Source organism: Hippoglossus stenolepis, chromosome 10 (genome assembly GCF_022539355.2).
Source record: "Hippoglossus stenolepis isolate QCI-W04-F060 chromosome 10, HSTE1.2, whole genome shotgun sequence".
NCBI classification, from domain to species: domain Eukaryota; kingdom Metazoa; phylum Chordata; class Actinopteri; order Pleuronectiformes; family Pleuronectidae; genus Hippoglossus; species Hippoglossus stenolepis.
This window is the reverse complement of record NC_061492.1, coordinates 7,538,340-7,550,689: the sequence shown is the minus strand read 5'-3', so window position 1 is coordinate 7,550,689 and position 12,350 is coordinate 7,538,340. Positions and strand designations below refer to the sequence as shown.

Below are 12,350 nucleotides of genomic sequence, written 5' to 3'. Positions count from 1 at the left end.
AAGTGCCGTGATCTATGGCCCGTCTGACTGGTGAGGTCAGACCAGAGAAGCCCTGGAAATGGGAAATTAGCAGCCCTTTGCAATTAGAGCCCTGACCACAGGCAGAAATGGCATATTGCATCACGCACCGGAGACACGTCGGCTATTTGACTGTGAATACTTATGAGACGGCCCGATACCATAAATTTGACCGTGTGAACGAGGAAACTAACAAGAAAAACAAACAAGCACGAGCCGCCTCACCGAGCCGCATGTGTAAAACTGGGGATTTATTTATATAGAAGACAACAAAGATAGTCAGGCAGAGGACGGGAAATGCCCCGAGGCGGGCTGACTGGCCCTTGCCACAGAAGCGGTGTGCGGACACGCAGGGACCCTGGAGCAGCCCTCGGCTCCGGACGAACATGTCTTCACACGGACCTACAGGAAGAACCCGCGCACCCCCACACCTCGCTCATTTACACCACGTCAAGCCAACTCCCGTCTCAACAACAAACTCCATCCCATAAGAAGCCCTTAAATTTTGATGCTCCGAGCTATAACGTGTGTGTGGTGGGGGGTGCGGGAGAGGGGAAAGAAGTGTTACACCCGGTTTGTGCTGACAGCAGGGAGAGCTGCTGCTGCTGCTGCTGCTGCTGAAGTGTGTGTCCAGGTGGCTGCAGGCAGTCAGGTAGGCAGGCAGTGCCAGCGGTGTGTTAAACACACATGCAGTTGTCTCAAACCTGTCAGTCAGCCACCCTGCGCCACACCGGACCACCGAGGTCTCATACATAATTTGGCTTCAAATTAATATTTTTTTCAGTGTCCTGGCAAAAGTGGTATTTGATGAATTATTAACCTGGTGATTAATTTTTGCATCTGATCTTCTGTCAAGTGAGATAAAAAAAGAATGGAGTTTTTCCTGTGAAGCCAGTTGTTGAAGGGCACCTCGTTCCAACTCCACGCATAAAACTTTCATAAACCGATACAACAGGCACACGCTATTTTCCCAGAGTAACATAAAAAGAAAAACTTACTCCACTTTGAAAGTGGAATCAGGACATACTTCAATAAGACAGACTAAAAGCACCAACATGGCTTTTTAATCTCCGGAGCAGCTTTACGTAGGTGCTAAGGACTGTTAGTGTACAGCCCGGCCAGATGAAGCCCGACAAGCAGAGCCTCTTTGAGATGCTGCTGATGGGCTACTAAGTGACTCTGAATCCACAGAGAGTGACTTGTAAAACATCTCAACAGTGTGACATATGTCATGAACCTTAGCCAAGATGGGACGTTTAGTGGCGCTGTGAGAGCTTGTTCGCTGAAAAAAGCAGTCGAGCGAATGTCAGTGGTGGCCAATCAAACGACTTGGGTGTATATTAAACAAAGCATTGCGATAGTGAGTTCACATAATCACATGGTGGGATAACACTATTCCAAATAAAAATCACAGTAGATTAAAAGCCTTGTATATCTCATCACGTACATACATTCTTTTACTGATTCTCATTTGTTCAATTTGCCTTGTTTCCCTTTGCAGTTTTATTTTATGTAGAATTTATGTATATCTGTACATATGTAGGTTTAGTTATAGAAGAATTAATGTCTGTGCGAATAATAATAGAATATATTTTAAATTGCAGTATTTCCAAACATGCACACAAAAGTGCATATTTGTAGAAAATATATGTATATACATTTTGAAGGCGTATAAAAATGTAATCTCTTATAATGTTATATATCAAGGATTGTGCTGCTCTAAGGAGTATAGATAATATATGAAAAAATATGAAAACAAATATTTAATTCCAAATTACAGAAGCAGTCTAAGAGCCTAAGATGTTCTTACAAATTATCCAAATGGCACCTTGAAGAGCGTATTAGGTTTTTAGTTTTGTTGTGATACATAATTTAAAGATGCATCATTGAACTTGGCGAACCTGACCCGTCTCTTTACTAACGCTAAAGAACCAGGTAAACAAATGACGGATGACACAGTCAATGATAAATTACATCCTTAGAGATAAACTTTAAAAAGACAATTTTTTACACAGACCTTATATATGGGCAGAGAGAGATGGATAATTTACTAAAAAGGCAAAGAAGTGAACCAAGTCCAATGATACTGAGCTTCAACTGAACAGGTGGCAGCAATGGAGAAGCCAGGGGGACACATGCTGCTTTGTTGCTTCTGTGTGTAACATACAAAAGAGTCAAATAAACAGCAATGTTAAAAAATCTGAGCTATGCTGTTCAACAGGTTTTTAAATCCACATTTGAAGCAGCATCCACTGTGCTGACAGACACACTCCCAGGATATGAACATCCCATCACTGTATCTCTCTACCTTGACGAGGCGCAGCAGCTCATACAGGTCCTCCACCTCGTCCCCCTCCGTCTCCCTGTAGTTTCTGCTGGTGTCCAGGCTGGAGCCCTGGATGGTGCGTCTGTATAAAGGCAGATCCATGGCTTCAGCATACAGATCTATGGCCTCGTGTCCCACGGTCTGGTACATGTAACTGTCCAACTCGTCTGCAGCTAAAAAGATGAAAAGAGGTTTGAGTGTCTGATGACAAGCCATTGATCACATTTCTGAGGAAAGGGATGACGAGTTTAATAAAGTCCAAAGGATGTGAGAAAGCTGAGGGTGAATACAAATCCAGGTTAACGTTTAGATTAGGACGACAATTGATTAATCTGAGGATTATTTTCTCAATAAATTGAGTAGTTGTTCTGTCTAAAGATGCCAAACAATGATTCTTTGAGCTGAGGGTGACATCATCACGTTTTGATTTTATTTGATCAACAGTCAAAAACCCAATAATATTGTATTTATTAAAGATATAAGAAATGATGAAGAAGATTTTAAAAGGAACTTGTGTTTCAAAACTACTGAATAGTTTAAGTAGAGTAAAGATCCATATGGGAAAAAATAAAATACAGTATATACTTTTGAAATCAAAATACATATCAACTCCAAAGTACCTCTGTCATTCTGAAAATGTGATAAAATACTCAAATTAATTTGAATTGGAAAGTTACTACATCAAATGACTTATTCAGCTTTCTCACAATTCAATATTTTAGCAATGGTGTCTAGTGACTGTGAGGTCATCAGTTCGGTCCCTCAGACTTAACCTGAGTGGGTAAAATGAGAGAGCATCACTTCCTCATTCCCACCACCACGAAGCCTTTGAGCAAGACCTTTAAAATCCTGATTGCTTCAGAGGAGTCACTCAGTGGCCTACAGATGATGGGGGTGTTGTAAAGAGCAGCTTACGCTATAACTACTGAGCAGATTTCCGCAAAACTTGGTGAAGGGGTGGGACATAAGACAATTAAGAACCCATAGTGTTGGCACAAATCAGGACAAAGGGGTTGGATTATTTTTTTTCACTTTCTTTTACAATGCGATAGTTTATTTTTTACATTTTCACCAATTTCCCAGGAAATTATTCATGGGTCTTAATGAAATAAACAGACATATCTAGGGGAGTGACGTCTGTCAGTGTGTGTGATTTGGTGCAGCCTGAGTGAATTGAAGGGGGCTGTTGGATCTTGATGGAGGTATGCACCCAATCTAGTTTTGCATACACATATCTACATACATAAATCTAGTACATAACTTTGTGCAGTAGTTTGATTCTGCACAGGTCTGAGTTTCCTGGGGTGCAGACGTGCAGCTGGCTGGCCCACATTAACCCCCCCCAGCAGCTCTTCCTCCTCCTCCTCCTCACCTGTGGGGGCAGGACGCAGGTTGGCCAGAGCTGCGATCCGGTGGCCGGCAGCGACACACTGCATCATGTTGTAGCAGCTGTCTTTGCCCCCACTGGAACACAGAATGAGAAATAGCCTCAGACACAGGGTAAGGCTGTGCTTCATTGAATCATTAGCATGCAGAACTATGAGTTATCAGCGGGACACAGTTCGCGATGTGGGAGTGTGTGGAGCAGCAGCGTTAATATGCAAAGATAAAAGAACCTGGATAGAGATGCTCTGTTCTAAACAAGGAACAAGAACATCCATAACTGAGATTGAATCACTGCTATGCTAACAAAACTAAAATCACTCCCACATCTCTGAGACAGTTACAGCAAATACGAGGGGCTACCTTATCAACGCGACCACTTTCATCTTCCTACGTTTCCCTTAAGAGTCTAGTGACAGTTTGATGGTGACAGTGCTCAGCAGCAGGTAGAAGGAGGCAGAATCACACCACAACAACATGTGAGGCATGTGAGACCAAAGCTTCCGGGTTGCTGAAGGACCCCTGCTCTCCGCCGAGACGTCCTCTAAGATGCCTGAGAGAAAAATCAAACACTGAGTTTCTCTTTCTATTTAACTCAATATCAGGTTTTCACCATAATCAAACCCAAACCAAATAAGACTATTGACGAAGCAGATTGTTCAAAGTAAAATTATACTGATTACAAATATCCATAATAAAAACATAAATAGATAAACACAGAAAAAAATCAAAAGTGAAAATAAAAATATATATTTCAGCAACACATGCAAACAACTTTGCAGGCCCAGAGGTCATGTGTGTATTTTTATTTTTATTTTATTTCTTAAATTTAACACATATGAAACACTTTTGCATGCTCATTACAGGTGGTGATTATTTTGTATTGATTAAATTATCTATCTATCTATCTAAATTATATGTGAAAGTCACAATTCCATATTTCATATTCCATATAACACATTTTATACATGATAAATTGAAAAGAGTTTCATAGGAATTGTATTATTTTACATTCGAAAGCAAGAATTTCACATGTCTTCTAACGGCACAAGGCACACATTTTGAAAAAATGACTTCCTGTACAGTTCTGTTTACTATAATGTAACAGAGTCAAAGTGGCTCTGCCCAGTGATTGTAATGCTGACACTGACATGCATCCTTCCCATCTCGCGTCTCGGGAGAGAGGACCAGAAGTCCACGCTCTGGTATTCACACACACACAGGTTGCACTTTTCCTCTGAGGGAGCCCTATTTCGCTCAGAGGAAAAGCCTTTGATGCTCTTTTTGCTCTCTGTTGTTGTGCCAGAGCAGAATAATTGCACTGCTTTCGTGTGCTTCCCTCACCTTCTACCCCTAAGCAGGCCAAAGGCAACTGATTTTGTTTGAGTGTACAAAATTGAGAGAGACGTCTCTTCATCCCCTGGCTTTCAATGGGTTGCCTTTTTTGTTTTTGTTTTATTCTCCCTGAACGTGTGACACAATCTACAGATGCAGATGAGCACCACTTGTTGTACAGGCAGTACAGACTGAGGTTACTTTTCTAAAGAGTGATTATGATGTCTGAAGAAGAAATAAAAAATGTCATGTGTTCAATTTTCTGTCTTTCCTTGTTCTGTTGTTTGATCAACTCCTCCTTTCTTCTTTTAATATATTGATTTATTCTATTTTATTTAACATGGATATGTATCATATTATCATCATCATCAATGTGGCTACAATAAAAATCTCAATTTACAGACTAATGACTAGACTAAATGTATTATACTGATATAAATATTATTCACCCTCAGTCACTGGGCAGACAAACCTAAACACAATAAATAAACAAATTAATTTGTACGATAAATATCTGACAACATGTTGGAAATTTCATTTGACAGGACGAGTGATTTTTCAAACTGTTTCTCGGCCACGTTGGTTTGAAAAATGTCCTTGTGCTGGTGTGTTGGCGAGAGCAGGACACGTCCCCCTGGGTCTGGTTGTCCTTCAGTCTTGTAAACTCATTAATATATCACCTATGTTTTCCAATTTTGCGGGTAATACTTTATGAAACAGCTTCACCGCCCCTGGTAATTTCCATTAAAACCCCAGCCCATAGGATATGACTAATGCCAATTTTAGTCACTTATCAGTTTTAATTCATGTCGTTTATTTCCCTGACAAATAAAGAGGTGTGTTGTTCCGTTTTTATTTGTGGCAGCGTTTTTGCTGACGTAAAAGAGCGTTTTATGTCCATATTGTTGGTGCGACGGGAATAAAAAGTGTTGATGGATAGCCCAACTGAGACACAGCCAATGGACGTGAATATGAGACGCATAAATATGAAAGCGAGGTAGCAGGAATCAAATGACACCCTTGGCCTTTTCTTAAAGGAGCATGTGCATATGACAGGTGATTTACACAGACACACAAACTAATTTTTGCCGCACAAGGACACAAAAAGTTTGGGGCGTAATGAGAAACTAAGGCCTCAAATCACAGGACGATAAATTGAGTGTCAGAACAGGCCAGCCAAGGTTGCACGCTGAGTGGCCAGAATAAACTACAAACACACACACACACACAACAAACACACACACACATTCACTTCTGTTCCTTTCAACAACATGACAAAGCAAGTACATTTGCTGCACAGTGCATCGTGTACACATCTTTCTGAACAGATTGGGGCTATTTGCAAAACATTTGTCAGCAATGTGTCCAGAGAAAAAGAGAATAAAACAATAAAATCTTTAATTCTTTTTATTGGTCCCACTTGCAGCAGTAAGCAGGCACAGTTTAAAGCATGCATTGCTATGTTTGAATGTACGATGGTATGTATGATGAAGAATTTCGCCAGTATGTTCAGATGAAATCAAATTTGTCAACAGGATTTTTAATTCTCAGTTTGACAATTGGGTGTTTTAGTAACAAGTTAATACTCATCGGTATTGTATATTATTCAATTGCACTCCATTGTATTTTACTTTAGTTATTGAAAAACCTTTATTTTATTCACAAGGAATTTACTTAGGTACAGTAACAAAGTAAATGTACTTTATTACATCCCACCACTTTATAATCATGGACACAAACTTACTCAAACTACAACAGTTTTGTTTGAATAATCTTTGGAATGATTCGCCATTAAAAGAGATGCTAAATATTTAGGCATAAATGTGCAGCTGAGCTTCAAATATCAATATGTAAGACTTCATTCTGTGAGAGACCTTTAATGACATGAAAATCAGAAGAACGATGGCAGCAAACTTCACAGCAGAAACCTCAAATTCCTCTCATTTAACTTAACATTCATAACTACTGTCAAGGATAACTTTCTGCGACAGCTCAGGCCAACTTGTATTATTTTTCCGACTCCACAAATCGAAATTGAATTTAACTGTAATTTGGATTTAGGTCAGAACGAAGCCACAAACATGGAGCAGAGGACACAGAGGACGCGGAGCCAAATTAAGCTCTTTGCCTCCAACATCCCGTCGTCCACTCTCCATGCATCTTTTTCCCCCTCTGGACTTTACAGTCAGAGTCAGAGTCAATTCAAATCTTTGAGGTTTTCTGCAAAAGAAACATTCTTCACTGTGGCGCAGTGAGCAAAACAGAAAACTCTAATTCCAGATGAAGTGTAATGAGGGCTGATGACAGCCAAATGTTATCTTAAGATAGTGATAAATTTGCACTCAAGTGAGCAATGGTTTAAAGCGGCCCTGCGTATTCTTAACTTTCCTCCTCTGGTGTTGCCTCCATCAGGGGCTCATTTTCCAAAGAACTATCAACGTAATGATACCTCTTTAGGGCCTAACCACATCCAAATCAGTTAGTAAACAACCCAAACGGGGATCTGTACACATTTTTACAGACAATTAACTGTTATCACGAGGGGCCCAAATGGATTAGTAGGCTCATTAATGTCTGAGGCTAATCGGTCCTTGATTGGAAATGTGAGAGAATGTGAAATAAAGTCGTGGTTTGATCCAAATTGTGTTTGATCATGGCACCGTCCGTAACAACAGTCCCAGTCTGCAAACAGTAATTGAGTTTTTTTTTTCTCTAAACCCCCCCCCCCAATGAAAATCTGGCTTTCTCCCTCTCTGGGTCCCTTTTGGCTAGACTACATAAACCATTGAAATGGATCGTGGCTCATGGGCTGCTGCTCTTTTGTGAAAGCTCTGAGATCATTTAGCTGATGCCTTTTATTAAATGATACATATTTCTCCTCAGAATTATGCCTTTCAGATTCATTTCAAAGTGGTGATGCTGATTCAGAGCTACTTGTATTTATTACCTCCACCAAAGGGGTTGTGTTTCCCCGCTGTCCATTATTTTGTATGTTTGTTGATAAGCAAGATTCATCAAAAACTATAACTAATGTAACGAGTAACTCAATTTCCCCTGGACTCCGTAGTCAAAGGTGACATTAATAATTTTTTTTTTTATTCTGATCTTCTATGGCTCTGAAGGGTCTGCATTCCTTTAATTTTAGTGCATTGGACATAAACTAAATTATTGGACAAATTAGCTTTTTGCCTGATGGTGGTGCTAGATGGAAAAGTCAGAGGAATCACCAACGTTCCAGTAATTCATCCTGAGAGGCGAGGCTTCCACTAGATGCCACGACTCTTCACTAAAAGCCCCAAATTCTGTCCTGCTGGTGGCTCTAGAGGAAAAATGGTGGGTTTGCCAATGTCAATAGGATTCGTTCTCTGGAGGCTGTGCACGTCTGGCCTCTGCAGTCGTTGTTGGAATATTTCAGTCTGGACCAAAGTGGAGGATCAACCCAGCGACCAACAAACAGTAAGCGTTCGTAGAATCAAGAAATTATGAACTTTGAAAACACAGCTTTTGGCTCATGAGTGATAAAGTGTGTGTGTATATGAATCCTTTATAGTATGTATGTATGATACTTAACTATGAGCTGATTGAGAAAAGCTCCACATTTCAGGATTTCAGAATATATAAATAAAAATAAAAAACTCTGCGACCTTTCCAGCGCTATTCAGGAAAATCAACTTTCCAACGTACAAACCAACTTATCATCCCCAAGTACAAATGTCATTTCCTGAATATTTCTCCTTGATTTGAAATTGTTTTGCCCTCCCCCCGGCGTCCAAGAATCAAATCATGGCTTCGGTGGTTGAGGCTTGTGAAGCTCCGGCCAAGAGGATGTGGTCCATTAAAGTACGGCCACCATTCCACTAATTATGAAGCAGCCAAAGCAAACTTGCACGCACTGCTATCACCTGACCCAGCCGCCAAACTCTCTTCCTCCTCCAAGATCTTTAGTCTAATGGTTTACAGAGACACGATGATCTTGGTAAAGCCAAACCACTGGACATTTGGCCCTAACTGCTAAGAAACACAAATCCAGTGATGAAAACTATGTACAGAGGAAAAGTACCCATAGTTTTTTTATGGTCAAACCCACATTTACTAAAGCATTTGCTCACATAGATCAAATTTAATTTATCAATATTTCAAGTATAATATTTTGGGGGTTTGCAGCTTATTATACTGGTAAATAAATATCGCAAGTGAGTATCACAATAGCCAGTGTGTGTAATCTGTTAATTGTCCGATGGGATGTTGGAAGTTGCTCATCTGCTCTCTGATATACAATCCTCGGACAGTTTCCCTCTCATCTGACAAACACGATCCTAATCCAGGAAATAGCCTGCAATCAGAATATTGGACCTGACATCAGAGGTAGCCACAGAGGCGATTCCCACACACCCCTCCCACAGCTTCAAAGGTCTTCCTGGGCCTGTTATGGGTTTCCCCCGTGATGAAGTGTGACACTCCACAAACACAAAAGCCCCAGCTCTCTCGTGGGTCTCCTTTGCTTTTCTTGGATCACTCCGGTCCAGGCCGATGCCAAGTCGACTTGGCGGTTGTCAAAATGGGCCCCATATCTCTCCCGAAGAGTGCGTGTGGGGTACGTGTGTGTGCCGTCTGGGTGTGTGCATGCGTGTGGTTATGTGCGGAGTGTGTGTGTGTTTGTGGACGGCCCCTGCCACGGTCGCAGGGCTGCGTGTGTGTGCTGTTTCCACCTTGAAAATTAGGTAACGTCCATCCATAATCAAAGCCACCACCTGCAGGAGTTACTGGTTTTTCACATGAAGTCTCCAGAGACAAATGATTTTCTTTCCTTACACCGGAAAATTAAATATAATCATTTCCATTTTTTTTTTTTTCACCCATGTGATAATGCCATTCTCAAACATATCCTGCTTCTGGTTTTGACTGCGGTTTTTGCTTCCTTCATTTTCAACATTAATCACCCGTCTTTCTTCTTTCCTCGCGTTTTCGATCCATCGTCCCCTCCTCTCTCTGCCCCCACATTTTTCTTTCATGCGTCCACTTACCCTCCTTAGTGGTCACTTGTTTCCCCCCCCTTTGCAGTAAGACGTCACCTGTGCTGTGCTGAATAGCCGGCCGCAGCTTTTAAGCCAGACCAGCCAGCTCGGTGCCAGAACACAGCGAAACTCAGGTCTGCCATTTGTCTTGTGGTTTTTGAGTTGGGGATATTTGTCTAACGTGCTGTCCAATGTCAACACCGGCTCTAAATACCCTTGCTGCTGCACGAAGTGGGTTTCCTCGGGGAGGATGGGGATTGATTCAGGGGCTGGAGATGAAATGCAGAGAGAGGAGGGAGAAGGAGGACGGTGGAGGGATGAGCATTGAGGAGAAAGGATATCGATCAAGGCAGATATTGTGTATATGTAGACGACAAAAGGAGAAAATCATTAAAAGACTGAATCAATCTGTACATTAAAATCTTTCTCAAAATAAATCCTGCCTCTGCCCACATTACCAGCTTGTGGGTTTCTCCCCAGCCACGGCGTGTACACAGGGGGTTAACCATTCTAAAGCGCTGACAGGCCCGGTGTGAAAGATGGCCTCCGATCATTCAGAACCATTTCTAAACCTGTGACTAACCATAAATAACAAACAAAATCCAAGGCCTCCCACCAGCATTAACACCGGCATCGCCAGATGAGAAACTGTCGGCGAGATAGGAGATGACCTCAGGTTTACGGCCTAAAACCTGTTGATCCTGAGCGATTGATTGTCACCCTAAGAGAGAGCGCCCGCCTCCATCAATCCCCCCACCACCACCCACCACCACCACCGTCTCAGCAAGAACGAGATGAATTCTGGCAGCGATTCCGCCATGAGAAGCACATCAGCGGCCTCTGCCTTGTCTTTTATGAGGAGAAGTCCATACACTGGGCCCAATATTCCTGGTTACTGGAGTCGGGTGATTAAAGTGTATAAAAAAGGGGGCAGCACCACTAAAAGGCAGTGATTTAGTGAGCTGTCGCCTCAGTTCAGGCGGGGCGACAAGTTCAAGTCCCCGCAGGAGGGCCGTAATGAAAATGAAACAAGGGGCGAGACGGCGTTAGGCAGGACAGGCTGGAGGGTTGAAGGGTCGCCGAGGGGTCGGAGATGTCGGTGGGACAGGGTCACCTGGGGGGTGATGAGGATGACGATGATGCATGGATTCAGATTTTCTTGTTTGTATACGCAGGTTACCTTCAAAAACTTTAGGTCCACTAACTTATTTTGGGACCACACATTTTTTTAACGCATTCCTGCGGTGACACATTGAGCTCCAATTTCCCTGTGGTTAGACAATCAACAATCTCAGTCAACATATCATCATTAAATGCGACTGTAACTGTGAGACTGTACTGAAGACTTTTCCAGATGGTGTGTTAAAAGCTGCAGCTTTTAACCTCAGCTGCCAAAAAGGACATTTTTAACGACAAATTAGACCATAACTACATGTTCCTTTTCACAACTTCCGTATTTGTTTATGATTTGTCTGTTAGATTTGACTTTCTCATGATAAAGCTCATGAAATCAGGGCTTTTTGTCAGCTCCAGTCTTCTATCAGCCTTCCTAAAGCTCAGAAACTAAGATGCTACATTTCGTTTGTTTAATCTGTACAAAGGCAGGGGGATTTTTTTAACTTTGGCCCATAGACTGTATGTAAAGAAGGCCCCTCCACTTCCTCCCCATATTCAGAATTGAAGCCAAAATATTCTGGATACCAATGCAGCCATCTTGCACATTTCGAGCCAGAGTCTGTGCAGTAGCAATCAGGGGATGTGGTGGCTAGTTCCCACCAATCACGAGTCAGTCTCAGCTGTCAATCATGACGTTTGGCCCTATTTTTGTAGCATCAAATAATTGATTAAAACCAACTTACCAAGAACTACATAGTTTTCTACGTTGATTTGAGAAAAATATATTTGACCTGTACTTTGAGATTTTAGTTTGGTACATGTCCCATCCCCAAACATGGAGGAGATGGGGTTTATGACCTATACTGCAGCCAGCCACCAGGTGGCCATCGAGGTGTTTTGGCTTCACTTTTGGGGAGCAGTCATGTTGTCCATGTTTTTACACAGTTGAGGCTTTGGACAGAGCCCAGGTGAGGTGTTAGTGTTTCCAGTCTGTATGATAAGTAAAGCTAATCTAAGCTAAGCTAAGCTAAGCTAACCGGCATCTGGTTGTGGCATCATATTCACCAAACAGGCATTAAAGTGCACGGGATCAGTGTCTTTCTTTGAACTCAGGTAATAAAGTGAAAAATGTCTAACTGTTCTGTCATCCAGGCCTT

General features: G+C 41.8%; 1 protein-coding gene across 1 annotated transcript in view; it reads right to left on the bottom strand.

Moving 5' to 3' along the window:
• Nucleotides 1–4,233, bottom strand: part of dph6 (diphthamine biosynthesis 6) — a 61,975-nt gene extending 57,742 nt beyond the window's left edge. The window contains exons 1-3 of the mRNA XM_035168603.2: nt 4,091–4,233; nt 3,717–3,808; nt 2,327–2,517 (exon numbers count right to left, since the gene is read on the bottom strand). Coding sequence (XP_035024494.1) covers nt 2,327–2,517; nt 3,717–3,808; nt 4,091–4,113 — 306 coding nt within the window. The 5' untranslated portion in view covers nt 4,114–4,233. The remainder of the gene's footprint in view (nt 1–2,326; nt 2,518–3,716; nt 3,809–4,090) is intronic.
• Between the last annotated feature and the right edge of the window lie 8,117 nt (nt 4,234–12,350).